This window comes from Pelodiscus sinensis, chromosome 30 (assembly GCF_052426305.1).
Source record: "Pelodiscus sinensis isolate ZL-2025 chromosome 30, ASM5242630v1, whole genome shotgun sequence".
NCBI lineage: Eukaryota > Metazoa > Chordata > Testudines > Trionychidae > Pelodiscus > Pelodiscus sinensis.
Window position 1 is genome coordinate 2,089,891 of NC_143081.1, and position 28,000 is coordinate 2,117,890.

A 28,000-nucleotide genomic window follows, 5' to 3' on the forward strand; every position below is an offset into this window, starting at 1 on the left:
TGTACTATCCCTGGTGTCTCAGTCTCCAGGGATGTGTGATCTCTCTATGCTTTATACAATCCCTGGGGGAACCCCCTTCAGTGCAACAGCCCGTTTTAGGGGGCACCTTGTTTGGGGGCGAAGCCATAGAGCCATCCACATCCTGAAACTGCACAGCTCTGAGCCCTCCGTACTCCTGCCGTGCACTGCAGAGAGGTGAAAATGGCACCCGGGTTGGGAGGTCGGGGCCCAGTGGGAGGGTCTGGCTGGGTGGGGCAGAGGGGATTCACAGCTGGGGACCCCCCCCCATGGCAGGACCTGGCCCCCAGAGCTGATGATGGACCCACAGGCCCTGCGGTGATTTCTCCTCCCATGACATGTCCCCCAGCCGGGTCAGTTCTAAGACTCTCCCCTGTGGGGATGAACAAAGAGATGGGAGAGCTTCTCCCCACAGCCCCATCTCAGCCAGGCTGCCCCCTTTCTGCTCCCCTCCCAGCTCTTCCCCAGCTGGGTCCTTCTCCAGCTGGGCCTGGCCTGGCCTCCGGTTCCTGCTCCCCAATACAGGATCAGTCCCATCCCACGGGGTCAGGGCTTGGGGACTGGAAACAGTCTCCAGCCATGTCACTGCCCTTCTGCACTAAGGCTCCCGGTGCCACAGCAGCGTCTCCGGCCTTAGTGCAACAGACGCCTGCTGGCCCGGCAGTGCAAGGGGTGTTCCCGAGGCTTTGGTAGGAATGAGGGAAGCCCACCATGGGCATCCATAGGCCCCTGTGCTGGGGTCAGATCCCTGGCTGGTGTAAGCCGGGGCTGCTCCTCTGAGGCTGCTTTGCACACGCTAAGTTCCTGAGGCTGCTTCCGAAGCTTCCTCCCACCACTTCAAGAGCCAGGAGCTGAGCACCCAGCTCCCAGCCCAGAGTCACCGGCTCAGCATGGAGTTAGCTCGCCTTCTGCCTCTGCTAGGTAAGTGCCCCCCTCGGCCCCCACCCCCTCTGTGTCTTTTGTCCAGCAACCCCCCGAATCCTTCAATCTCAGTGCACCCCCTTTCCTTCCCCTCCCCTCCCCAGAGCGCTCACCTCCTCTCTTCTCTTCTCCTCCAGCCTCTCTCCAGAGTCTCCCCCGGCTGGTGTCCCCTGCAGGTAACAGTGTCTCCGTTCCTCATTCGGGTGCCCATGCTGTGGGGGGAATCATGGGGGTGAAGCTCCCCGCATTCCTTCCTGCGGAGTGTGAAATTGAAAGGAAGGGGGGTGTCCCTGTGTGCCCTTTGGCCAAGCCTTCCCTGGACCAGGCTGCCTAGTTTTCGGGCATCTCCCATGCACCTGCCCCAGCAGCAGCTGCTCCAGTCCAGAGCCATGTCTGAGAAGCGGGTGAGTCAGCCCGGCTGATGGCTGCTTGGTGGGTTCCAGCCCAGGCCACAGGGGGGAAGCTGCCCCCATCCCCATGGGGCTACCCAGCCCCTCACAGGCAGCCCCAGCAGAGAGAGCGAGGGCTGGACGGGCCATGGAGTCTGAGCTCCCCCTCCCCATGGCACTGAGTGCCCCAGGGGCTGTGTGTGTGGGGTGGTATCTCTTCCCTGGCTCTGGGCTCCCACACGTCCTGCAGTGATCCCAGAGGAAATGTGATGGGTGGAAAAACTCCACCTCCTTCCCCCACTTCCGCCTGAGCTTCCTCACTTCTGGTCAGTGCCTGCCAGCTTCTAGAAAAGGGCTGATGGTTGGCTGATGGTTTCTCCCCCCACTTCGGCTTCAGCCCCTGGAGGGAGACCGTGGGGTGAACACCTTCATGGGCATGGGGCTCAAGGCTTGAACCATCCTCATCAGCTGCTTCCCCTCTCTTTGCTCCCACTTCCTGGTGAGGTCAAGGGCGGGGATCTTGGGGTGTCCCGAGCGGCTGGAAGCCCCTCCCACATGCAACATGTGCTCTCCCAGGGTGCAGAGAGTGAGGATGCCAGAGCTGCCCAGGCACATGACGGACGCTCCCCACCCCAGCTGTATCCTAGGTTCTTGCCCTGCTCTCTGAATTGCTCCTCAGCTCAGTATGGGTCTGCTAGACACAGGCGGTGGGGCAGCTCCAGAGGGAGCAGGCTAGGGGGCGAGGGGTGTGACGTTGCCCAGATTGGGGGAGCTGGCCTTTGCCCAGCCCCGTGGAGGGAGGCTCAATCTTGTAGCGAGAGTCTCCCAGCACTCAAGGTGCTTAGCGTCACAAAGGGAATGGAAATTTGATAGTCGGCAGCTCCTCAGTTTCATGGACTAAGATGCTTGTGAATCAGCAAGGAACATGAGAACATCAGAGCAGCCAGATGGGGTCAGACCAAAGGTCCATTCAGCCCAGTGTCCTGTCTGCCAACAGTGGCCAATGCCAGATGCCCCAGAGGGAGTGAACAGAACCAGGAATCCTCAGGTGATCCCTCCCCTGTCACCCACCTCCAGAGAAACTGAGGCTAGAGACACCATTCCTACCCATCCTGGCTAATGGCCACTGATGGACCTAACCTCCATGAATCTATCTAGCTCTTTTTTGAACCCTGTGATATTTCTAGCCTTCACCATATCCCCTGGCAAGGAGTTCCACAGGTTGATTGTGCATGGAGTGAAGAAAAACTCCCTTTGGCTTGTTTTTAACCCGCTGCCTCCTCCTTTCATTGGTTGACCCCTGCACACGTGAGTCTGAAACGCTCCCCAAGAGCCCAGCAGGAGGAGGGGGCTGGTTTCAGGGTCCTTGATGTGAATCAGGGAGACCCCAGGCTGACGTGAATCCGCAACATCTCCAGACAGATCAATGTTACTGCGCTGGAGCTCGCCGACATCCCTGGACTTAATCGCACAAGTCCCCCAGCCGAGCTGCCCTGGGCAGGAGCTTCCCCTGAGATACCCAGCAGGGAGATCTCGGCTGCTCAGGGGTTGTCTGGCCCAGTGGTGACATAGTTCCTGGGCACGGAGCTGGGGCTGGCTGGGGTCTGTGCCCAGGATTCCTCCCGGCTCTTCCCTCCCCTGGCTCCTCCTCTGTCTCCGGGGCATCAGCTCCCCACGTAGGAAGCGTCTCCTCCAACCCTCTTGTCTTTTCCAGGCCCCCTCCCAACTCCCCAGCTCACCGCGTCTCCGCAGCATCTCGTCTACCTCCCCAGAGAAGCCGTGAACCTGACGTGCTCAGCTGCTGGGGCGCCCACCCTGTCCGGGATCCGGTTCTTCTGGAACAGCGGGGAAATCCTTTGCATCGAACTCCCCTCCCCTCAGCCCAGATTCACCAGTTCACTTGATGTGTCAGACGTCTCTAGCCCACAGGCCGGAGGGTACAGCTGTGAGTCCTGGAGGAGGGAGTCTGGGAAAGAAATCACATCTCAGAGAAGCCGAGTCATCACCATCGCAGTGGTGGGTGAGTCTCCGACTCCTGCTCTTTGCTGGTGCCCTGGAGGGGAATCTCTCCACCATGTGTAGAGTGAGACAGCCCAGGGACAGGACAGGGTCAGCCGAACACTGGGTCAGTTTTGGCCCTTTCTCTGGCTCCTCTGCCTTGTGTGTGGTGGGGGGTGTTTTGGGACCGCTTTGGGGCTCCTGGCTCAACATCCCATTTGATAACTTGGAGAGGTTTCATGGGAGACACCCCAAACTCCCCCATGGTTTGGTCAGGGTGGGTCCCAGTGTGAGACACGCCACGGGGGAGAGGCCTCCTGTGTTGGCCAGTAGGAAGGCACAGCTGTGAGGGAAACTCACAGCCCCGGGCACTGCCATGCAGAGGTTGCAAGGCAGACGGAGCAACCGATTCCAAGGACCCAGCCTTGATGTTTCTTCAACGATTGCTTTTGGCATTGGGCTCAGTGCCTGGTGTCACCCACCCCCTGCCAAAGCAACAGCCTACGGATTCCCTGCTGCCTTCCTGTAGAGGAAGGGAAGGAGCCGTCCCCCGAACGGCTCAGCCCCTGGGGGCAAAAGCAAGGCAGATCCTTGTTTGAAACCTCCCCAGAGAGGTCCCTGGTGCCAGATCTGTGCCTGGCTGGTGTTCACAGGTGAGAGAGAGACACCCCCATCCCTCTTCCCTGTTGCGCCCTGTCATCCGTTCCCAGTCTCTGAGAGAAGCGAGGGACACCGTTCCTACCCATCTGGTCTAATAGCCATCGATGGACCTACCCTCCAGAATCTATCTGGTTCTTTACTGAACTCTGTTAAAGTCCTGGCCTTCATCACCTCTTCGCTTTGTCCCCTGCCCTGCCCCTTTGCTGCTCCCCACAGATCCCCCTCCCCAGCCGGAGCTGAGCGTGGATCCCCCGTCTGGAGTAGTGAATGAAGGGTTTTCCCTGAACATCACCTGTACGGCCACCGGGGACCCCCGTGAGCGGAGGTTTCACTTCTACAAGGACGGAGCTGAACTTGTTCCTGGGGATCTAGGCTCTGAGATCAGCACCGTGGAGCCCAGCACCGGCTTTGTGAAAGTCTCTGTGGTCAGCATTCGTCCCAAAATCACTGGGGAATTCACCTGCGGCTACGAGGAGATCGTGGGCAGGAGGTGGGCCCTGTCCCCCCCGAGCCAGGCTGTGAACGTCACCGTGAATACCAGCACAGGTGAGACCTCCTTGATTCCTTTGTTCAGCTCCCTGGTTGGCTCCCAAGGGAGGGGAACCGTCCTCCGCGGCTCTCCTAGGAAGGGGAGGTAGGCAGATGCCACCTGTAGATAGGAAACCAAGTGGAGATGAAATTCCCCCTTCTCCCCACGCGCCCTTTCTAGCTTTGGCATGTCCATGGCCCCAGTGCCCTCCTATCTGTGCTCCTCACCTAGTTGTGAATGGATTTAGCCCCTCTGTGCCAAGCTGAGACGGGGTAGAATGGAGGCAAGCAGAGAGCACACCCCAGGCAGGAGCTCAAATACCCAGCAGGGGAGGCTGGTCCCACTGGGTTCCCAGCAGGGAGATCTCTGCTGCTCAGGGCTTGCGTGGCCTGGCGGGGACATAGGCACAGAGCTGGGGCTGGCTGGGGTCTCTGTCCAGGATGACAGCAGTTTTCAGGTATCTAAAAAGGTGTCACAGGGAAGAGGGAGGAAAATTGTTCTCCTTGGCCTCCAAGGACAGGACGAGAAGCAAGGGGCTTAAACTGCAGCCAGGGCAGTTTAGGTTGGACATGAGGAAAAACTTCCTAACTGTCAGGGTGGTGAAACACTGGAATAAGTTGCTGAGGGAGGTTGCGGAGTCTGCACCTCTGGAGATATTTAAGAGCAGGTTGGACAGACACCTGTCAGGAACGCTCTAGGCAGTGGTTGGTCCTGCCATGAGGGCAGGGGACTGGATTCGATGACCTCTCGGGATCCCTTCCAGTCCTAGTATTCTGTGATTCTATGATATTTGTATCCATAAGTCAATTTCATAAAGCATGGTGGCGGGGAGACGGACTGTCACATGTCCCTCCCCTCCTTGAAATGAGGAGTAAGCTGTTATAGATGGAACATGCCATAAACCACACAGGGTCCTGGAAAATTTACTGCAAGGGCAGATTCTTGTGGGTGTATCCAAGGGCCGCCTGCCTCTTCTCATGTCCCCATCCCTCTCTTTTCTTTGTTTGCTGCATGAATAGTGTCACACTCTACCCACGATATTGTGCTGACAACAGGCGGCATCTTGCTTCTTCATGGAGTCCTGGCTGCTCTCCTGTGCTAGAGCAGGAGGAGGAAAAGAGGTGTATGAAAAGGGGCGAGGGACTGCGCGATCCAGCTGCTCCTTCGACATACTCTAGCCAAATCCTGTGCTGTACTCACCAGTGTAAACAGCTCAAAGCCATTAACAGCCCCAGAGCACTGTGCCATGGGGTGGGTATGGAGACCACATGTAAAATACGCATGGCGAATGAGGTGTCTTGCGTTCAATGCAAAAGCAAAGTATAAAGATAGGAGTAAGTTTTCACATGTCTCTCGGCTCACAATCTGTTTGAATAACACCTGATGTCAAGGAACGTTGATTCAAGCAACCTTGAATCCAGCACTCTCCAGACAGAGAGGGAAAAAGGAAAATGTATGAGACCCTGGATCCTGTGGGCATGTTGGCTGCTGACGTCTCTTCTGACTCGCTCCCCGAAACACTCCCTTGCTTGCTGCTTTAGGAGAAAGAAAAGCCGTTCTCGGGCTCTGATTTCTGTTTGACTGGATACGCCAATGGGCCTGACACGAGCTGATCATGCCTGAGTCCATCTGTGTCCACAATTAACCAGTAATGAGTTGGCTGTTAATCAGTATGTACTCAGCGGGGTGCAATTATACTGATTGCGGAATGCCTCTTTGATGAAACGTGTGAGCTTTGCTAACTCCTAGTATTTTATCCATGAAAGTGACCGTTCATAAGTATCCCTGCTGCTGCTGCTGGGGCAGGTTCCACAGGAAGGGGGAGGACTGACCCAGAGGGCTGACCCAACGAGGGGCTGGCACCTGGGGGCTCCCGTTCCTTGCAATTGCAAAAACCCCGGTGTGTGAGGAGGGAGATCCCCATCATGACCATGAGCAGCTTGGTGGCAGGAGACATCGTTCCCTGCAGGCGGACACTGGCCCGGGAGGAATCTGGAGAGAGGCTGAAAATGTGCAAAGAGGGGACAAGATTGTTGGGGAGGGGATGTGGCTGCAGACAGCAGAGGGAGGGATGGGAAGGGGAAATTCCCACTACACAGTCCTTCTCCTTGAGCTTTGCTCACCCCGGGTGCCTCCCCACACACGTGTCTCTGTTCTCCACACATGCTCGGCTGCCTCTGGGCTCACAAAGTCCAGGATCCAACACGAGATGAGGGGTGGATGGAGCTTTTCAGCTGAGGGCTGGTCTGAGAGCAGCTTCCCCATCCCCTGAATGTGACCGGTTGATGGGCATCTGGGTCATGGACCTGTCTGTGCAGCACATAGTGATGGGATCATGTAGAGGAACATGCACGGCCCTGTCTTGCCAGAAACAACAACGTCTGCTTCACCCAAAGTACTGATGAAGCCAAACCCAGGCCTGGCTCAAGTCTGGTGCATGTAGCACGCAGGCAAGGCTGTGGGGTTGAGTTGCAGGAGTGTTTTTCCACAGTCAGAACAGTGTGACCATGCCAAGAAAACAGAAAGAACTGCACTTCGCTTATTAGCAATAAAATGTGCCAGGACCAGAGATAGCCATAGAACTGTTAACCAAACAGATATTTGGAGCCAAAGAAATGACCTAGACAGATTGGAGGATTGGGCCAAAAGAAATCTGAGGAGTTTCAACAAGGACAAGTGCAGAATACTGCGATTGGGATGTAAGAATCGCAAGCATTGGTACAGGCTGGGGACCGACGGGCTAAGCAGCAGTTCTGCAGAAAAGGCCCTGGGGATTGCAGAGGATGAGAAGCTGGAGATGAGTCAACAGGGAGCCCTTGTAGCCAAGAAGGCAAATGGCATATTAGGTGCATTAGGAGGAGCATTTCCAGGAGATCCAGAGATGTGATTATCCCCTTTATTTGGCCCTGTGGCTATGTCTAGACTGCAGGCTTCTTTCGAAAGAGGCTCTTTCGAAAGCATCTTTCGAAAGAGCCTCTTTCGAAAGATCGCGTCTAGACTGCAGGCGGATCTTTCGAAAGAGAAATCCGCTTTTTCAAAAGAGAGCACCCAGCGAGTCTGGATGCTCTCTTTCGAAGACGGCCTCTTTACATTGAAGAACGCCTTCCTTCGAAAGAGGAACTTTCGAAGGAAGGCGTTCTTCCTCGTGAAACGAGGTTTACCGCCATCGAAAGAAAAGCCGCGTTCTTTCGAAATAATTTCGAAAGAACGCGGCTTGAGTCTGGACGCAAGGGAAGTTTTTTCGGGAAAAGGCTACTTTTCCCGAAAAAACCCCTGAGTCTGGACACGGCCTGAGTAAGCCACATCAGGAGTGTTACGTCCAGTCCTGGGTCCCCCACTACAGAAAGGATGTGGGCGCATTGGAGAGGGTCCAGCAGAGGGCGACCAAAATGATTAGGGGGCTGGAGCACATGCCCTACGAGGAGAGGCTGAGGGATTTGGGCTTGTTCAATTTACAGAAGAGAAGATTGAGGGGGGATTTTAGAGCAGCCTGCAGCTCCCTGCAGAGGGGTTCCAAAGAGGCTGCAGTCATGGCAGGTGGTAGAACGAGGAGCAATGGTCTGAATTTGCAGTGGGGGAGGTCTAGGTTGGAGATTAGGAAAAAAGATTTCCCCAGGAGGATGGGGAAGCCCTGGGATGGGTTCCCTAGAAAGGGGGTGGAATCTCCACCCCTAGAGGTGTTTAAGTCCCAGCTCTGGGCTCCCACAGAGGGTGTGTCTAGAACTCGGCAGTTTTGTCGATGGCGGTAAACCTCATTCTACAAGGAATAACGCCTTTTGTCGGCAGAGCTCTGTCGACAGAAGGCGTTATTGCATCTACACTGTCCTTTGTGTCTACACTCACATGTCGACAAAGCGGCTTGCTTTGTGGACAGAACTGGATGTCGTCTAGACGCTCTTTGTTGACAGAAGCTTTGTCGACAGGATCTGTTGACAAAATGTCTGTCTACAAAAGCCTGTCTGTCGACTTCTGTCGACAAAAGCCTGAATTCAGAGTGTTCAGGGACGGGGCACAGATGCAGCAGCACACGGCACCACATTAACAACTGAGCTGCAGCAACCTCAGAGGAAATGCAGTGGGTGGGTAAACTCCCCCTCTCACTTCCTGCCAAACCGCCTGATTTCTCTGTGAAGTTTTGAGCTACTGAGAGGCAGGTCTCAGTGGCAGTTTCTGCATTTTCCCCGCTCCTCTGTCTCTGTCCGGATGGCGAAGGGGGCTGATTAGTCTGCTGGGAATGAGGGTCGTGCGGTTGAACTATTTACATCAACAACTCACTCCCCTCCCGCTTTTGCACCCCACTTCCCACAGGATGGAGACAGAGAGACCTGGTACCCACCAGATCGTCTTGGGGCTCTGGCCAGAAGTGACAGGATCCCCACATGCCGCGAGCCCTCCCTGTTTCCAGAGGCCTCCATAGATATCAGGGGCTGGGGCTGTTGCAGTGGAAGGGTGATGGGAACAAAGGCAAGTCCTGGTGACTCCCTCCCCACTCATTGCCCCACACTCAATGTGAAAGGAGCAATTCCCACCCCCTATCCCACCTCTCTCTCATGTGTTTGGGGAGATACTTTGGTTCCAGAGGTGAAGGCAGAGGTTCTGGAGAGAGTACACAGCTCAGCTGTAGGGGTGTGTCTAGAGTACAGGGTTTTGTCGACAGAAGTTTTGTTGACAGATACTGTCGACAAAGCTTCTGTCGACAAAGAGCGTCTAGACTACAGCCAGTTTTGTAGACAAAGCAAGCTGCTTTGTCGACATAACAGTGTGGACGCAAAGGACAGGTAGATGCAATAATGCCTTCTATCGACAGAACTCTGTCGATAAAAGGCGTTATTCCTCGTAGAATGAGGTTTACATACATTGACAAAACTGCTGAGTTTTGTCGACGTTATGTTGACATAACTCAAAGGCAGTGTGGACGCAGGTATAGTTTTGTCGACAAAAGTCCACTTTTGTCGACAAAACTCTGTAGTCTAGACACACCCTAGGATACAGGACATGATACTAGGGTGTGTGTGAGAGAGAGACAGGCTGTGGTTTATTTGCCCTGGTGTATTTCCCAGATTGGAGGTGAGTGCTAGGTGGAGAGATGAAGCTGGTTCAAATCTGTCCAGGGTCATCTCTTCCACCCCTTCTCCTCATTCTGTCATAGCCTTTCCCTCACCTCTGGCCACTCTGCCTCTGTTATAGCTCATGCAATGGCCCCCACGCCATCTCAGGAGCAAATGATACACAGTGTATGTGCCAGGGGAATGGGATACCTTCGCCTAAGCTGCCTTTGGGGTACAGATTCTTCCATCCAAAAGGGCAAAAGGGACCCATCACAGTCTAGCACCCTAAAGTAGGATCCAGGCCAGAGCTCACAGCTGAAAAGGAAGATAGATCATCCAGCTACTGTCACGAGATTGAATCTGGGAACAGTGACAAGTGAAATCCTGTTTTTTCCTGCTGCCTGGTGGGAAAGTTGGATCCCATCCCAAAACTTCACAGTAGTATACAACTTGATATAATTGATCATCTTCTATTTTTGACAGGTTTCTACACTCAGTAAGGGTTTATGCCCCTCCCCCTTTTCTCCTATTTAGAGCCATGTACATGTTTGGTGCCATCAGTCAGTTTTAGTTTTAAGGGGTTGGTTGTTTGGTTTTTAAATTTTAGATAGAGAAATGCCTGTGTTTTGGAAAGAATTACCTTCATTTTAAATAATCCATATTTTTTCCCTAAATTGCTCTTTGCTCATCTGTCTTTTAAAATCTCTGTGCCCTGTGCCACTAAACACATGTTCTGTATTGATATTTTCAAGTCATGTCTTCTCATATTTCTTACTATTTTTAATAACTAATGTATGTTTACTTGTTTAATTTAAAATAACCTTTTTGCATTTAATTTATTTATTTAAAACAACCCTCTCTTTTGCCTTAGAAAACAGTAACGCACGCTTTCAACTCTAGTCATTTAAAAAAACTCCTTTGCCCTCTCTCTAACCTACTATTATTATACTCTATTTTTTAAATTTCTCCCCAATTCTCTTTCAAACTGAGCATTATTTTTTTCTCAAACCAATCTTGGCTTCTCTTGAAAATGGATCGAAAGATCTCATAATTGAAGCACACAACATTGTGGCCGATCAAAAAAAAAAGTGGCTGTGGGTGCCAAATAAGCGGGTGGGAGATAATTCCTGAAGAGGGTGTGGCAACCTGTCAAAATACTTGGTGACAAATTATGTTGAAGTCTATACTACTCCTTAGCTCTAATGCCTTTTCTGGGTGGGGCCACTCCACACAACTGAGACGTGCAGTGGCTGCCTTTGAGGGATTCTAGGGCACAAACATGGAACACTGACAGGAGACTCCCGTCACTGGGGTCCCAGATGGGCACTGCCTGAAACTCATACCGTGAATGTTTACGCTAGCACCTGCCTGGATTCCTCCTGTATGATTTCTTCAAGAAGAAGGATTGGTTTCTATCACATTAACCCAACCTCCTGCCACCAGCAATATTCCAGGGTTGCCCACTACCCATATATACCCTTTAATATGGAGTCACAGACAGTCCCCTGAGAATCTCCAGGCCATTTTGGCACACAGAGAGATTGAACAGAGTGATAATGGTCACTTACTCCAAATATCAAACCATATGTGGGTTACGCCAAAGGGAACACCTGCAGCCAAGTCTGTGATGCATTCACAAAAGGTTTATTTATTAGAAAAAAGAACAAGCACGTTATCTGTAGGTTAATGCATGCAAACGGATACACATCAATTTACTATCTAAATCCAAGTAGTGATTGTTTCTATTGCTCTTCCAGTTCAAAGGCTCTTTCTGGGCACATCTAGAAGAGTGCATTGGGGATTTCTGGATTCAGTTGAGAGTTTTGGCCCTTCCATGTTCAAAAAGGCAAAGCTGATTTTTTTTCTTCTTCTTAGGGGCTGTGTCTACATTGGCACCCCTTTCCGGAAAAGGGATGCTAATGTAGACTTTGGAATAGGCAAATCCGCGGGGGATTTAAATATCCCCCGTGGCATTTGCATTAACATGGCTGCTGCTTTTTTCCGGCTTGGGGAAAAGCTGGAGAAAAGCGCCAGTCTAGACGTTATTCTTTGGAAAATAAGCCCTTTTCCGGAGGATTTCTTACTTTCAAGTAGGAATAAGAAATCCTCCGGAAAAGGCTTTATTTTCTGGAGAATAACGTCTAGACTGGCGCTTTTCTCCGGCTTTTCCCCAAGCCGGAAAAAAGCGGCAGCCATGTTAATGCAAATGCCGTGGGGGATATTTAAATCTCCCGCGGATTTGCCTATTCCAAAGTCTACATTTGCATCCCTTTTCCAGAAAGGGGTGCCAATGTAGACACAGCCCTCCTGTGGCAAACGTGGTCATACTTCTCTCCAGACTTCGTGAGCATTTACTGTTTCAGAGCAAATACTTAAATATCACCTTAGAAAAGGGGAGGGAAAGGACATGGGAACAGCCCGGCAGCCTTTGCGAAAGTTCTGCGACATCTTGGGAGCAATCTGGCCCTGAAACAAAGTTTCTGTGACGGTGTGGGAGAGCCTGCATGCCTTGGCAAGAATTGGCGATGTCTGCCTTGTCCACAGTGCAGCTTTCTGGCCTGTCTGAAGTCTGGTGCGCCAGCGCACACAGGCAGGGCTTGGGTTAAGGGAAGCTGTGAGAGTCAGGAAACGTTTTGTATGACAATGCAGAGTAAGCATGGTACACGGGACCATGTCAGGAACTCACCACAAGCAGCCTTGTACTGATACTTCTCTTTCTGATAAGCAAAAAGTACAGATTCAGCCATGAAACTGTCAACGTAGCAGCAACATCGGAGTAGCAGGATGGGCCCCAAATAGGACATTGGGTGTTTGGTGTATCCTACCCACACATCATCAATTGGTAAATATTATTAGAGCGACTGTAGGGAATAATTCTGGACAGCTGGATCCAGTGAAAACAAGTCAGAAGATTTATTACACACAATGCTAGTGGAGTGCCAACCAGGGGTTAACCTGGTGAACACTGGTTAAACAAAATGTTACAATAGATTATATCGGTGGCAGATAGACAGAGGAGAAGCAATTTGATAGGTTCTAGCAGCAAGACAAAATGAGCACGTAAGCCAACAACCTATGAAAGATTACATAGCATCTTTGCCCATCGCCAATTAAACATCTTATCTCGAATACAAATACTTATTCCTAACAAGCTAAATAAGCCAACATAAACGAGACAGAAATTTTAATGGCAACTATGTCTTTTGGAATTATGGTAAATCTACTGTGGGATGATATCGCCCCGCCTTGAAGTGATCCTCGGTTGCCAGGCCCGTTATCTAGGATTAAAGGAAGACTGTGAGAACAACCTCAGTAAAGTTTGTTTTGGTACCAGCCAGTGTCTTATCTGGATGCAGCCCCTTGGAATGTGGTTGGCAGGGTGACCAGGGTCATGTTAGCTGTCTGTGTTGTATGTTCCCAGGCCTATCTCAAATTTAGGATTGAATAGGGGTTCTTAGCAAAATACCATGGACTGCCTCAATTTACCCTGCAATGACCGAGTCTCTCTTGGCTATAAAATGGGCTTAGTAAGAACAAGCGAAGGGAAGAAACGGGCAGGATTGACCCACACATCCTGCTCGCTGTAACTAGAAGTAAATAGTTACACCAGAGATCCACTGCCTAATCTGCATTTCTCTGTCGACAGAGAGGTGTGGTCTAGACATACTCTAGGAGGTGCCCGGTTTCTAGGTCACTGATGCATCCTAGCTAGAAGGGATATGGGGGATGATTTTTTTTCAGCTCCACTTCGTTTTTATGTCTAGATGATGTTGGTCATTTTGTCTGACATCCAAGGAGAGTGCCTGGGGACGGGTCTTCTCCACTGGGAGCAACACAGGGAGCTGGTTAAAGAAATCAGGGACGTCTCACCTGTCACAGTCATGACCTGGCTACAGAGGGACGGAATCCACCTCCCATTCATCTTCTCCTCGTACCAGCAGTTGTAATTCCCGGTGAAGTGGGGACTGTCGTGTAGGATGCTGAGCACAGAAACCGTCCCAGACCCAGTGCGAGGCTCCGTGGGCCTGATCTCAAACCATCGGCCCTCAGGATGAAGATTGACTCCATCCTTGTAGAAGTTAAACCTCCGCTCAGAGGCGTCCCTAGGGGCCGTGCAGGTGATGTTCAGAGAATGCCCTTCCCTCACCACTCTCAGCACTGGCTGGGGAGGGGGATCTGTGGGGAGCAGCAAAGGGAAGGGGTCAGCAGGGACAGGGCAGGTGAGAAAGTGGAGACGATGCCCAGAATTCAATTCATGCTCTTTCTCCAGTGTGAGACCCAGGCTAGGGGTGGGGACTGCTTCTTTAAACACCACTTGGGGCTGGGAAATAGGAACCAGGACAGGACAGATTTTCCTACTAAATTGTCTGATATTTATGGAGTCCTCTGTGGATAGGGAGGGCTCAGGGCACCTGGGGATCCCAGTACAGATGGGGTAGGAGGCAGGGCCCCCCCACAGTGCTCCAGGGGCAAGTGAAGCCCCTGGCTGAGATGCTTCCTCTGACCAGCATGTGGAATTGGTCCCAACAGCTTTGTGACCCCCTAGGAGGTAGCCGGGGAGATCAGGACTGGGAGAGGGGGAGGAGGTGGCGGGGCTCTGGGAATCAAGGGGAAGTCTTAGGTGCACAAGCAGGTGACACTTGGCAGGGATCTCTGGAAGGACTGTGGAGGTGAGAGGAAAAATGGGTTTCCGTCAAACAACCCAGCTGAAGGGCTCCTGCTATAAATTCAGGCAGCTTCTGTATCTCACCTGGGGTTCCCCTCCATCCCCAGGTCCCTGCCACCTCCCCTTGTTCTGCATCCCCAAATGGCCAGAGATGGGGCTGGGAACAGACCCAGGCGGGTGATGTTGCTGGAGGGAATTTTCCGGCCATCACTGGCGACCTGGATTCCGGTCGTGTCGTCTGTCCCAGCAGCTGAGCACATCAGGGTCCTGGCTTCCCCAGCGACGGAGACAGACTGTGGCGAGCAAGCTATGAGCTGGAAGGCTGGAAAGAACAGGGGAAGATGGGCTGACATTCAGCAAACAGGCACTCTGTGTGTGTGTTCAGCCATGCACCAAGTTTGGTTTCCCATTGCACGGCGGCAGGGGTGTGCAAATGTTGCCTTTGCTCCCGAGTGCATAAAACGCTCGCCACCCCTCTGGGGGCAGGAGCCCTGGAGATCTCCACATGGGACATGGGGAGCAGAGCCGGGACAGGGAGGCTCATTCATGTGCCCCAGAAACCCCAGATCCCCTGTCACCATGCAGAGACAGCAGGTGAGCTCGGCTTAAGCGTGCCAGTGTCCTTCACGCACTGGGGGGTTTCCAAAGTCCCAGCACCCTGCCTTCTCTGGGGGACAGGGGGTGCAAAAAGTGAAGGAGGAATGTTCCACTGCCAAGCCCCCAATCCTATTGGGGCATGCGCCCCATGGCCTCCTGCCATGGTCAGGGCAGAAGAAGGGGGGATCCCATCAGCTGACCTGCCCAGCAGTGGCGAGCAGGCACTGAGCAGAAATAAGGAAGCTCGGGCGGATGTGGTGGAGGGAGGGGGGAGTTTTCCACCCATCACATTTCCTCTGGGTTTTCTGCAGAACCTGCTTTTACTGCCCTGCTGGGCAGGGCTGCGTCTGTGCCCCTGAGCCCTGAGCCCTCGGTGGGAGCCCAGATCCCCCCACACTGATCGACCATGCCTGGGGGGCTCAGTGACATGGGGAGGGGGGAGCTTGGTCTCCATGGCCTGCCCATCCCTTACTCTCCCCGCTGGGACTTCCTGTGAGGGGCCAATTGCACCCATGGGGCTGGGGGCAGCTTCTCCCCTGTGGTCGGGGCAGGGACCCCTCAGATGGAGCTACCAGACAGGCATCTGCTGGGGTCACTTTCCTGCCCTCATGGGTGTGACTCAGAACTGGAACTGCCACTGCTGGGGAGGTCCCACGAGTGGGGCCTGTGAGTGGGGAGGCCTGGCCCAACCAGAAGGTGACAGGGGGGCACCCTGGGGTCTCTCCTCCCACCTCACTCCCAGAGTCCCTCTCTCCCGCCAACACACCATGAGCCACAGAGGCTGTCCTTACCTGCGGTGACACCGGCCTGGGGAGACTCTGCAGAAGGGGGTGCAGAGCTGGATGTGGGGCAAGTCTCCAGACAGACACACCGAGGGGCTGGGGGCCGAGGGGGGCACTTACCCAGAAGAGGCAGGAGCAGAGGCCGCGCCATGCTGAGCTGGTCGCTCTGGGTGGGGATCTGGGTTTTCGTTTGTGCAGAAGGAGAGGAAGAGGTACCTCTGTGCTGAAACATACAGAGGAAGCCACATCCTCAGGCGTGGTCACCGCTCAGCTCAGGGGCTGCAGAGAAACCAGAGCCTTGGCCACAGGGTATGCAGAGGAGAAGGGACTATTTCCTGGGGAAGTGGGGGCAGTGAGTGGGGTGGATGGAGCAGCAACACCAGCTGCCGGACACCCATAAGTTTTCAAAGGAACCTGGATGAATTTCACTGGCTTCCACCTTACAGGGATCTAGGTCTAGATTGAAGTTGGTGCCTATTGACACCAACTTGGGACATTTGTCATTCATATCAAAGATGTGGAAACTAACTAACTAATTAACTAACTAACAACCCACCCCATCTCCTGGTCCAGCTGTGGCCATGGTGGGTCTGTTTTAAACTAACATTTGAAGGTTCAGTACCTTCACGGGAAGTGTGGCAGAGATGGCGAGGGAAGGGTTTGGGGAGGGTTTCCAGTCCCCAAACCACCAGCCACCAGATGTCTGTCCACCATAGAGGAACTGCTGGGTTGGGATCATTTTCCCCCTTTAATCTGCTTTTTGGCACGTTAAATCTATTGGTTGATTGGATGGAGTTTCTTGCGATCAGAAAGACTCACGTAATGGGTGGCTGGACAAATTCCAGCTCTTCCCCCCATTGGTGCAATTTCACACCCCGGTGTGCCAGCCTGTGCCCCACCCTGTCGACCAGGATTGTTGGTCTGATGATTGTGGTTCATCACTGATTGTATCTGACCGGGAGATATGAAGGTTCTGGTCGCAATTCAGGCGGCAGGGGGAGCTAACACAGAGAGTCCAACACCAGGAGAGGACTCTCGGGTTGTGTGGCCAGTGCGCGTGGTTTTGTAGACCCTAAAACGGAGGCCAGGACCAAATGAACAAGAGCTGTATTGAACTAAATGGAAGATCAGCTCGTGCAATGGAACGCAGAGTTACAAACCAACAATGACTCCTAGGGTATGTCTAGACTACAGGGTTTTGTCGACAGAAGTTTTGTCGACAGATACTGTTGACAAAGCTTCTGTCGACAAAGAGCGTCTAGACTACAGCCAGTTCTGTCGACAAAGCAAACCGCTTTGTCGACATAACAGTGTGGACGTAAAGGACAGTGTAGATGCAATAATGCCTTCTATCGACAGAACTCTGTCAATAAAAGGCGTTATTCCTCGTAGAATGAGGTTTACATACGTCAACAAAACTGCTGAGTTTTGTCAACATTATGTTGACATAACTCAAAGGCAGTGTGGACGCAGGTATAGTTTTGTCGACAAAAGTCCACTTTTGTCGACAAAACCCTGTAGTCTAGACACACCCCTAGTGACACCCTTCCCTGAAGACCTGGTAGATGGAGAGGGTGGACCAGCCTGGCCTCTCATGGGCCCAATGAATATTATTGTCCAGACTTCCCCGGAGGGTCAGGCTTAGGTGCACGTGTTGCGTAGCTAAGCTGTATTGTGGTGTTCTATACCTTGGGTTTATGCACACCACTTTATCATCATAGAATCACAGAACACTAGAACTGGAAGGGACTTTGAGAAGTCATCGAGTCCAGTCCCCTGCCCTCATGGCAGGACCCAGCACCATGTTGACCATCCCTGCCAGGTGTCTGTCCAACCTGCTCTTCAATATCTCCAGAGATGGAGCTTCCACAACCTCCCTCGGCAATTTATTCCAGTGTTTCACCAGCCTGACAGGTAGGGAGTTTTTCCTAAGGTCCAGCATCAACTTCCCTGGCTGCAGTTTAAGCCCATTGCTTCTTGTCCTGTCCTCAGAGGCCAAGGAGAACAATTTTCCTCCCTTCTCCTTGTGACACCTTTTTAGATACCTGAAACTGCTCTCCTGTCCCCTCTCAGCCTTCTCCTTTCCAAACTAAACAAGCCCCATTCTTTCAGTTTCCCTTCATAGCTCGTGTTCTTTAATCATTCTTGTTGCTCTTCTCCAGCTTCTCCACATCTTTCTCGAAATGTGGGTTCCCAGAACTGGACACAATTCTCCAACTCAGCGCAGAGCAGAGTGGAAGAATGACTTCTCGTGTTTAGTGTGAAAACGGCGATTTTATGTCAAACAAAATGGAGTCGGTCACCTTCGACCGCCCTGGGCTCCATCCTGGGCTTTGCCCCTCCCCCCGTGGCGCGCACAGCGACCGTTGGGGAACCGGTTCCAACCGGATTTTCCCGCCTTGCCGAGAGTTCCGCTCCCCTCAGGGCTCCCGCCAAGCAGCCTGGGAGGCGCCAGTCGCTGCCCCAGAGGCAGCCAGAGCCGGGTCCCCTCTGACATGCACCCCCCCCTTTACCACTGTGGGGGGAACAGGGGCACCCCCCATTAGACATCCCCCAGCCCCATCCACTCCCCCGCCCGCAGCTCTCTCCTCCCCCTGAATAACAGTGAGGTACCCCCCAGCTGACCCCTGAAAGGCACTGTGGGGACCACGGACTGGAGGCCCCAAATCCCTTTCAAGTGGCCTCCCCCATTGGTGGCTAGATCAGATCCTTGTATCGGGGTCTCCTTTGGTTGGCCTATCTGACATTACCTAGCTGGGTCTGGGCTTCAAGCCCACTGAATAAGTCACAACATCATTAGTTTCTTTGCTATTTGACTAGCTGGTGTGTGACCGCTCTGGCCCGAAATTCCTTGATGGTGTATCATTTCTGAACACACTCTATCTTGGTTTGCTCCCTACACAGCCCCCTCCTCATTTGGGGAAGGGAAAGGGGGTTACAAAACAGCAAGGGCTGTGATCTTAAGAACAGAAAAATCAGTCCCACAAAAATGAGGTTTACAGAATCGTTCGAAAAAGAGCCCCGTTTTTGAGAGAGCCGTGTCTAGACCACAGTGTTATTGTCGAAATGGCGCTTTTTCAAAAGAGTGCCGTTACGTGATTATGCAAATGAAGCAAGGGATATTTAAATTTCGGCTTCATTTACACTTTGGAAGTGCTTCATTTACATCCCTCTGCCGACAGAGGGTTGTCATCTAGACGTTTGTCATGCAGCCTGGAGCGGCTGACAACCGTGGGTCCTGATGTCAGAGCAGAGTGTCAAAAGCAAGGCAGACACCGGCCTGAGCTACTGTTGGGTTCCCTAATGAGATTTTCTGGAGCCAGTAACACACATGGACTTCTGGGTCCTATAACAGCCTCAACATGGAGTCACAGACAGTCCCCTTGGGCTTCCCAGCCCATCTCGCCTCCCAGACACACTCGTACCCAAAACCACATCCCGTGTAGGTTGCTTCCAGGACAAGTGTGACGTAGTAGGGGATGAGGATCTCTTGATCCAAGAAAAGTAGACAATGGCCAGCAGTTTCACACCTGGCCAGGGGAAGGAGAACAAAGGAAGGGGCGTATCTGACTGGGGCAATTGAGTGACAGGTGGCCAGGAGAAGGGGCAGTCTGGGGGAGGAAGATGAACAAGGCAGACTAAAGCCAGGACAGGGGGCTCAGGGGCCCTTGAACCCCTCCCCCCTAGGACGGATAAGGCTGTCCATTCTCAGTGTACCCTGCTACCATCGCCGGTGTCCCTGAGAACCAATACAACGTCCTACTCTACTGGCTGATTGAGAGTCATATCTAGCTCCAGATGGGGGTACACGGTTGGGGACATCACACCATAGACACCAGTTATTTTCCACACAACAGTTGTTACCCTAGAACCTGCACCGAAGACAACACCCGTAGCCAGGGCTGTGTGATGTTTTCTAAAGTTTTATTAACTAGGAGAAAGGAATACTCGAGTTCTCTGAAGGTTAAAGGCAGCAAAGAGACACACACCTGTGAGTTATCCAAAAGAGTAACAGAGTTTTAGTCATTTGTCAATTAAAATGGTCTATGTAGGACAACCCCCAAGGCAGCCCTGGGAATCTCCGGTTTCAGATCAGAGTGTCTGGCCCTTCAGCGTTCAAACAGGCAAAAGCCAGATTCTTCCTGTCAGAGATTTTTCTTCCTGGGTATGTCTACACTACAAAGTTAATTTGAAAGAACAGCCGTTATTTTGAATTAACTTCAATAGTGTCTACACATGCCAACTGCTATTTTGAATTAGATTTTGTGTCTAGATGCATTATTTCGAAATTGCTTAATTCAAATTAACCGTTTCGAATTACGTGAATTCAAAATAGCGCTGTAGTGTAGACATACCCCCTTTGCCAGAGAGATCAGGAGGGCAGGACCCGTTCACATGCTCATCTCCAGTCCATGTGTTTTCTGCTTTCATGTTCCACAATGGTTTGTCTGAGGTCTAGGGTTGTTTTTTTTCTGGGCAAGAAATAGCCCCCCCCCATGGCAAACTCGTATCCGGATGGGGAGGTTTTTGCAGTTTCAGAGCAAACAGTAAAATATCACCTGATAACATGGAGCGTTGCTATTATCAGTACAGTTGCGACATACAGACTTTGTTTTTTCACATTCAAACCCTGCAGACATTCTTGTGAACCTGATACTAATCTCGAGTAAAACGCACACCCAGATAACCAGGTCTAGTCTGCAGCCTTGTTTTCTGTTCTGAGCTCTGGGGAAGTGCCTGGTCCCCCAGCCTGCCAAGGTCACACAAGCCAGCCAGCCAGTATACCTGCTCCGCCAGTTAGTGTGACCAAGGCAGACACAGGAATCCGCACTCTTTGGGGTAGGGCTGGCTATGTTAGCAACTGCCTGCATTGTGCATTTCCACCATGCAGATACAAACTCTTTCAACATGCCCCATGCACACACCACACAGTGACAGTCATGGCCAGGGGCTCCCCAGTTTTCTATAATATTGCACAGGATACTGGCTGGCTAAACAGGCTGACAGCAGTGACTTGGGTCATACCAGGGCTATAGGGATACAAAGGGGGAAGGATACAGATCCTGGGCACAGGGGAAGAGGATGTGTAGGAACACAGAGAGGGCTTCCCCTCCTCATTTGGGTGCCTTGTGGGTGGGTTTGGTTGCCACCTCGCTGTACAGCACCCGCGCCTCATCAGCAGGCCTGGCTCTGGTTTTCGACTTTGTCGCATGAGCGTTCGAGGTGGAGAACTCTATGTGTGCGTAGGCGACTTCCGAGCCCTGCTGGGGGAGGACAGAGAAGCAGTGAGGGGGGTGCATGGACAGGATTTGGAGGAGGGAGTGGAGAACACGGCCATGGCGTCGGAGCTAGCAAGGCCGGAGGAGGCCAGGAGTGACGTGAGCTGCAACCTAAGTGGAGACTTGCCCTGAAATGAGCCAGGGGCAATGCAGGGACGTGTTTGATGCTCCGCTGAGGCAGGAGAAGTTAAGGAGTGGGTGTAACTGGCGCAGCAGCCGCCCTGCAGAAAAAGAGCCGCAGAGCAGCACAAATGGATTTGAACCAACAGGGCCCTGCTGCCATGAGACAGCCCAACCCCCCTCTGGGCGTTGTGAACAGGAGCATCGCACGTACGGCAGCTGAGCTAACGGCTCCTCTCCACCCGGCACTGGTGAGGTCTCCGCTCAGCCTCCTGCCCCAGCGTTGCCCTGTCTCAAGGGAGTGTTAGGTAAGAGAGTAAGAAAACGTTTCTAACTCTGAGGGTAGCTAAGCCCAGAACAGGTGACCCAGCAGTGCAGGGGGATCCCCATCAGGGGGGATTTCAGCGAGGAGCTGGACAAACACCCGTGGGGAAGGTCCAGGTTTGGGGGATCCTGGCTCAGCAGAGGGGCTGGACTTGAGTCCCTTCCAGCCCTACTTTGCCGTGATTCAGATCAGACTTTGGGGTGATGGGGAAAGGAGTGACCAGTTCTCAGCCCTCCCCACACCTGTAAAACCCAGAGCCACTTCCCTTTGTGGCTTTTCCTTGCCTGCCCCACCCCAGCCAGCCCGCTGCCTCTCAGCCCTGGGCACAAGACTGAGGCCCCTGGACCCATTCATGTTACCTGGTCCATCTGTGCGGCTTCTGGTCGCTTCTTCTGACGCCTGGGATCCCTGTTCCTGGCGTGTTCTCTGGGCTCGGATGGCTCAGGGCCTGTCCCAGGCTTTACAACTGAAACAGACCCAGAGGAGAAGGGGGCTGATGTGGGGAGTGTCATGAGGATGCCCAGAAAGCAGCTGGTGGCAAAGGACGTGCATTGGGATGGAGCAGAAGGTTTACACGGGATGCTTAGAACTGCTCGCTGCAGTTGTTAATTATGAGGAGTTACTAATATTGAGAGGCAATGTTTGCACAAGAGATGCATTCTCTAATCAGTGTAGCTACACGGCACTGAGGGACGTATTGATGCTGATTGCGGTCACGGATGAGCCCAGTGGTGGGAAATTGGGCTCAGGTGCCATTGACTTCTGGAGTGAAATCAACCCAATAGGAAAGGGTATCCTTTGTTCCACGCCCACATGTGAGGGGTGAATTCTGGGGCATATGCTGGAGGGGAGGAAAGGTGCCGACACTTCCCCACTCTCAAAGTGATGTTTCCCTTGCTTCTCTCTGGACACGGCTGTGAATGGGACGGATCGGCCGTCTCAAGTCAAACCGCCGCTGAGCTGTTTCTGTGACACCATATGGGATTAAAGGCAAATGTACCGATCTCTGCTTGGAAACACACCGATTTTCATAGCTGTACCCTATTCTAGACCCTGCCTTCCCATTGAGAATAAATTCCTCCTTGGCCAGGGATCCCTGAGGGCTGCTTCCCACACCCACACTGTGGCACGGTGCTGTGTGGTTGTGAATGTTCCTGGCTACACCACGTTGAGAGATCAGATGGGAGATCACCAACCTCTTTTCTTCTTCCAGCCCCACCACAGTAGGGCAGCCAGGAGTCCGAGCAGAAGCAGGACACCGCCGACGACTGACAGCAGAATAACGAGGAGAGGGGGTGCAGATGTGGCTGATGGAGGAAAGAGAGAAGCGGGGGTGAGAACAGCCAGATGCCTCAGGAGAAGGTCTGGGCCCCACAGAGGAACCCGGCGATGCAACAGATTTGCCCTTTGCTGAGCTCTCTGTGACGTGTGTTTGTCCCCGCCTGCTCTTTGCTGCAAAGCGGGGACAGGAGACCCAGTGGTTATGGGGCTGGCCTGGGGCGCTGGCCATGCAGGTTTGATTCTCTGCTTTGCTGTGTCCTTGTCTCCGAACCCCAACCCTGCACAGGGCTCCGAGGGGCCCCAGCTGTTACCGACACAGTGAGATCAGACATGTGGCCCGTCACATGTTCCTAGCTAGAATCGGGGGGCGATCGACAGAACGTTCATCCCCCACTTGCTTTTCTATCTGCAGGTGGCACCTGTCACCTCATCCCACCTCCCCTTCCCAGGAGAGCCCCTGAGGACGATTCTCCTCCCTTGGGAGCCTCCCAGGGATGTCTCACCTGTGTTAGCATCATCCACAGTGACGTTCACGGCCTGGCCCGTGGGGGACGGGCTCCAGCCCCCGTTCTCCTTCTTCCCACAGGTGAATTGAATCACGTGGCTGGGTCCGCGGGTCACAGTCACATTGACAGAGACATTCCTGGGCTCCACCCCATCGATCTCAGAGCCTGCGACGCTGGGGGCCACCTCATCTCCACCCTTGGGGGCCGTGCAGGTGATGACCAGGGGGAGCCCTTCACCCACCGCTCCAGATGTGGGATCCAAGCTCAGCACTGGCGGGGGAAGGGGATCTGTGGGGAGCAGCAAAGGGGAGGGGTCAGCAGGCATAGGGCAGGGGGGAAAGAGGAGCTGGTGCCAAGAATTCAACTTACTCACAGCTGCCCCCTGCTCTGTCTCCACAGCCTCTTGCTTCAGCTCAGGACTGAGGGTCTCCGCACAGAAATAAGCAAGTGCCTTGCTGGGGGGGGGGGGCTTCCCATAGATCCAGTGTGGGGCTGGAGTGGGAGGGCAGAAACTGCCATGGACACCAGGCCACGAATCATCGCCTGCCACTCCCAACCCTCATTGCTAATGCCCCACCTCTGAGTTTCATGGACCCCTCTGCAGACAGATCTCAGGGTGTGTGGGGATCCCCCCCCCCCCACCAGACTCGCTGCTGGGATGCTACCCTCCCGAAGTGTAGAGGTTCCCAGTTTGAGTCTGGGAGTGAGGGGTCCCTGTCCCAGTGTGAGCAACACCCTGCCCCCAAGGGCCACGTGACAGACCAGATCCTGGAGTTAGGAGGAAGTCTGAGTCCTGTGGGGTTTCAAGCCCAGCACCTCAGTGTGGCAGCTCCTGCTTCCATGCCCATGGACAGCAGGGACCCTGGGGTGCAGATGCTGGCACTGGGGCAGGATGGCAGCAGAGCCCCAGGGTGTGAAGCTGCCCAGATGGGGTAGAAACTGCCCTGGGGGGGGCCTGTGTGGGTCTGAGAGGTACCTTCGTCTGCGGCTGGAGGAGAGACCCCACCCAGGCGAGCAGACCCCAGCAGACAGAGTGGCTCACCCATCACTGCTATGGAGACGGGCTGGCTCCTCTTTGATTCGATCACTCGCCCGGACTCTACTCTCCAGCACCCACAGGTGTAGGTGCTGGTGCTGGTTTGCGGCGGCGCCGACAGCCGAACGGAGGCGGTGGCCTGGTGCGGGCGGAGGCAGAGTTCCTCGGGGAGCAGTGTCTGGTCGTCCTTGTAGAAGCGGATCATGGAGTCGCTGGGCGCCCCCGAGGCTGAGCATGTCAGGGTGATCGATTCTCCAGAGACGTAGCCCAGCTGCTGTGGGGACACGCTGAGCTGTGGGGTTGGGAGCGGGGCTGGGAAATACAAAGGGGGGGAAGAGATGGGTCCAACTTGGAAGGCGGGTGGCAGAGGCGAGTCTCAGTGCCCTGGGGAGCTCCGGGTAGCATCACAACCCATCTGGGATCTGCCCTATTGGCTCTAATGTAGCCACGGCCCATTGACCCCCGCTGGGACCTGCCCCATGGACTCCAATGGAACAGCAGATTATCCCATTGGTCTGGATGGGCCAGCAGAATCCTCTCTAGATCTCGCTGAGTCTCACCACCAGGGATCTTGCTCACTCATGGGGAAGACACTGAAACCAGCCCACAGGTCCCTTGGGGTTTGTTTGAAGCTAAAGTTGGGAAGATTTGCTCTCACAGGGAGCTGAGGCATGGGGGGAGGGGACATGACGGGGCTGGTTTCCAATCCTCTGGCCATGACTCAATGAGCTGGGCATTCACCCTACACTAGCAGCAAGGAGAGGTAGCCAGGGATGAAGAGTTTCTTGCCTGTGATACCTACAAGTCAATGATTCCAGGTGCAGCCAGACTTGTGGGGAGAAGCGCTCCAATTGCCCCACATCTCTCCTACATGTGAGAACCGGGCAGAGCACTTCAGCGGAGATCTCATTGATAGGGGCGGGGCAGGAGAATGACTTCCCATGCCCTACAGCCTCCTTTCAATTCACGCCAGAACATTTTGTTTGGGCAACAGCCTCACACTGGTGAGTCCTTTTTAGCGAGTGGCCCACTCTGAGCCCTAGATCCCTTCCTGCAGGGCTCCTTCCTAGACAGTCACTTCCCGTTCTGTGTGGGACACAGATTGTTCCTTCCCACGTGCAGGACTCTGTATTTGTCCTCCTTGAATTTCATCTGATCTACCTCCGACCCTTTCTCCAGTTAGTCTGCAGTATTCTAAATCATAACCCTGCCTTCCCAAGCACTCGCCCCGCCCCCCAGCCGGGTGTTACCTGCAAGCTTCATACGTGTGCACTCTGTGCCCTTATCTAATCACTGATGACAATGGTGAACAGCACAGAACAGTGTCCAGAACTGGTAGGCTGGGAGCCACTGACGGTTACTCTTTGGGGAGGGTTCTCCAGCCAGTTATGCACCTACATTCAACAGGGAAGGGGCAGGGCAGATCTCTCCAGCTCAGATTCATATCAGGGGCTGGTAGAGACTTGCCCATGGAAACACCTGCACCACACCGAGCCCCACCCTACCCTGGGCCCATGTTCCCCTTCCTGGGGACAGCAAACAGCAGCAGGCTGGGGGGCTCACCTGTTACTGCAATGGGGATGTTTTGGTTTCTCTCTGATACGATGTCTGGTCCATTCTTGTCATCCCTCCTGCGCCAGTATTCACAGCTGTACACTCCCACGTCCGACATGGCCACACTCGACAGCTGGATGGAGGCCACACGACGATATGCATTTAACATGGATTCATTGGACTGGATTTCCTTTTCATCCCTGTAGAATTGGAACCTGGTCGGTATGTCCACACCAGCAGCTGAGCACGTCAGGGTCACGGCTTCCCCAGTGATGTAGACAGGCTGCAGTGGGGACACGGTGAGCTGGGGGGCTGGAAAAGACAAAAGGGTCAGGGGAGGAGATGGTTCCTATGTGGGTGGCTGGTGACCCAGAAGCAGAGGAGGAGCCAGGGGAGGGCAGAGCAGGGAGAGATCCTGGGTACAGACCCCAGCCAGCCCCAGCTCTGTGCCCAGGAACCACGTCCCCACTGGGCCAGGCAACCCCTGAGCAGCAGAGATCTCCCTGTGGGACCCCAGGGGACCAGCCTCCCCTGCTGGTATCTGAGGGGACAGCTCATGCCCAGACCAATTCAGCCATCAGAGGTTGGGGGGTTGAGGGTTTGTGCGGCTGAGGCTGGGGACACAGGCCAGGCTGTCCCGCAGAAATTGCAGGTGCCAGCGATGGGCCTCAGAGCCCAGGGACCTCCAGGGATCACAGGGAGCTTTGCACAGATGAGAACTGGTGGGCTGGACTCGGACCCTGCCCCCTGCTCCTCACTGAGCCCCACCCTGCCCAATGCCCATGTTGCCCAGCAGGACTGTCTGTGTGGGACTGGGCTGCCCAGGGCACAGCAGGGGGGAGGATGAGCTGGTCACCCCTTTACAGACCGAACCTTTGCCATGATTGCTGAGCTCCTACAATACCCAGGACCCCAGTGCTGTGAGCTTCCCACAGCAGTGCCCTGCCACTGCCCAGTCCTTGCTGGTTTGGCAGGAGCTGCTGAGGTATCACAGATCATGTCTGACATGTTGGGAATGGCTGGACTAAGGACAGGGGTGGAGCTGGAGGCTGGAGTGTCAGGGGGGTTTTGGATTCCCATGGACTAACCCATCCAAGAGCAGGAGAAGGGGCTCACCTGCTATGGAGATGGAGACGGAGTTGCTGTTCTTAGAGACTGGTCCATTGGGTCCCTCTGTCCAGTACACACAGGTGTAGGTCCCGGCACTTCCCTTCTCAGCTGTGAGAACCAGCTCGTCTCCTTCCTTATCACGTGGGACTGCGCTGGGGCCCTGCTGCCCTCTCTGGCAGAAGAATCTGTATCCCGAAGGCTGCACATGCCCAGGAGGTTGGCACGTCAGTGTAGCTGTCTGCCCGGGCAGAAGCACTGTGAGCTGATGTTCCAGAGCTAGTGTGGGGGCCGGCAGACCTAGGACAGAGGCAGAGGGAGAGGCCAGGCCAGCATGGGGAGGGAGAAGTGACAATTTGCAGACAGACACGGGCACAGACCCGCCTCAGCTCCCTGCCAGGGAGAAAAACCCCATGGCCAATAGCCAGGCCCTGGCTCTCTCCAGCACTGTCGGCCCCTCCATTACCTAAAGCCGAGCTCTGAGTAACACATTTAGGTGCATTCAGAAACCACCAGCCCTGGGAATCCATCCCTGCCCCGCTCTCTGCTGAATCTGTCCAAAACAGCCAGGGTAGCACCCATGGAGATGGGGGAGTTTCTCTCCTAAAGCCTGGTCAGGGACCCACCAAAGAGACCACCGCAATCAGGCATCAGCTGGGGTCACTTCTCCACCGCCATAAATGTAGCTCTGGACTGGAGCTGCTGCTCCTGGGGCCAGTTCCATGGGAGACACCTGTGACTGGGGCCGCCAGACCCAGCCAGGAACCCCCCTTCCTGGCAGTTCCAAACAGACAATGGAAGAGGAGGGGAGTCCCCACCCCCACTGCCCGAGAACCCCCCACCCTGCCGTGCTCATCTCAGCAAGGCCAGGAGCCGTCCTTACCTGCCGGGGACACCAGCCAGGGGAGAGTCTGGAGTGAGGCTGGAAGAGATGAGAAGGGGCGGGAGTGTCATCCACAAGGAGGGGATGGGGCGGAGGGAGACTGGGGGAGAGAGTCTCTAGACAAACATGAGAAGCTATGGGGGCCGAGGGGGGCACTTACCCAGCAGAGGCAGGAGCAGAGGCAGCACCATGCTGAGCCGGTCGCTCTGGGCTGGGAGCAGTTTCTCAGCTCAGCCACCAGCCCCGTCTGGGCACACAAAGGAGGAAGGTCCCCTTCCCTCTGACGCAGGCAGGGGAAGTC

General features: G+C 54.1%; 3 protein-coding genes across 4 annotated transcripts; 1 reads left to right on the forward strand and 2 right to left on the reverse strand.

Moving 5' to 3' along the window:
* The first annotated feature begins 39 nt into the window (after positions 1-39).
* LOC112544115 (peroxidasin-like) lies at positions 40-6,535 on the forward strand. Its single transcript, XM_089774531.1, has 5 exons — positions 40-939; positions 1,077-1,115; positions 3,043-3,348; positions 4,203-4,532; positions 5,535-6,535. The coding sequence occupies exons 1-5, from the start codon at positions 909-911 to the stop codon at positions 5,615-5,617; spliced, it is 789 nt and encodes a 262-aa protein (XP_089630657.1). The 5' UTR covers positions 40-908; the 3' UTR covers positions 5,618-6,535.
* Positions 6,536-11,784: 5,249 nt separating this feature from the next.
* Positions 11,785-15,884, reverse strand: LOC142821332 (uncharacterized). Its single transcript, XM_075912216.2, has 4 exons — positions 15,729-15,884; positions 14,399-14,551; positions 13,434-13,739; positions 11,785-12,841 (listed from the first exon to the last, which is right to left on the reverse strand). The coding sequence occupies exons 1-4, from the start codon at positions 15,838-15,840 to the stop codon at positions 12,708-12,710; spliced, it is 705 nt and encodes a 234-aa protein (XP_075768331.2). The 5' UTR covers positions 15,841-15,884; the 3' UTR covers positions 11,785-12,707.
* A 4,141-nt stretch (positions 15,885-20,025) lies between these two features.
* Positions 20,026-28,000, reverse strand: LOC106732925 (alpha-1B-glycoprotein-like). Of its 2 annotated transcripts, none has more exons than XM_075911966.2 (9): positions 27,860-28,000; positions 27,700-27,738; positions 26,826-27,116; positions 25,719-26,021; positions 24,162-24,467; positions 23,117-23,407; positions 22,529-22,639; positions 21,692-21,798; positions 20,026-20,869 (listed from the first exon to the last, which is right to left on the reverse strand). In XM_075911966.2, exons 1-9 carry the CDS (start codon positions 27,888-27,890, stop codon positions 20,723-20,725), a joined length of 1,626 nt encoding a protein of 541 aa, XP_075768081.2. In that variant the 5' UTR covers positions 27,891-28,000; the 3' UTR covers positions 20,026-20,722. The 2 variants fall into 2 exon arrangements, with proteins under 2 accessions (XP_075768081.2, XP_075768079.2); XM_075911964.2 differs by having other exon boundaries at positions 20,026-20,872.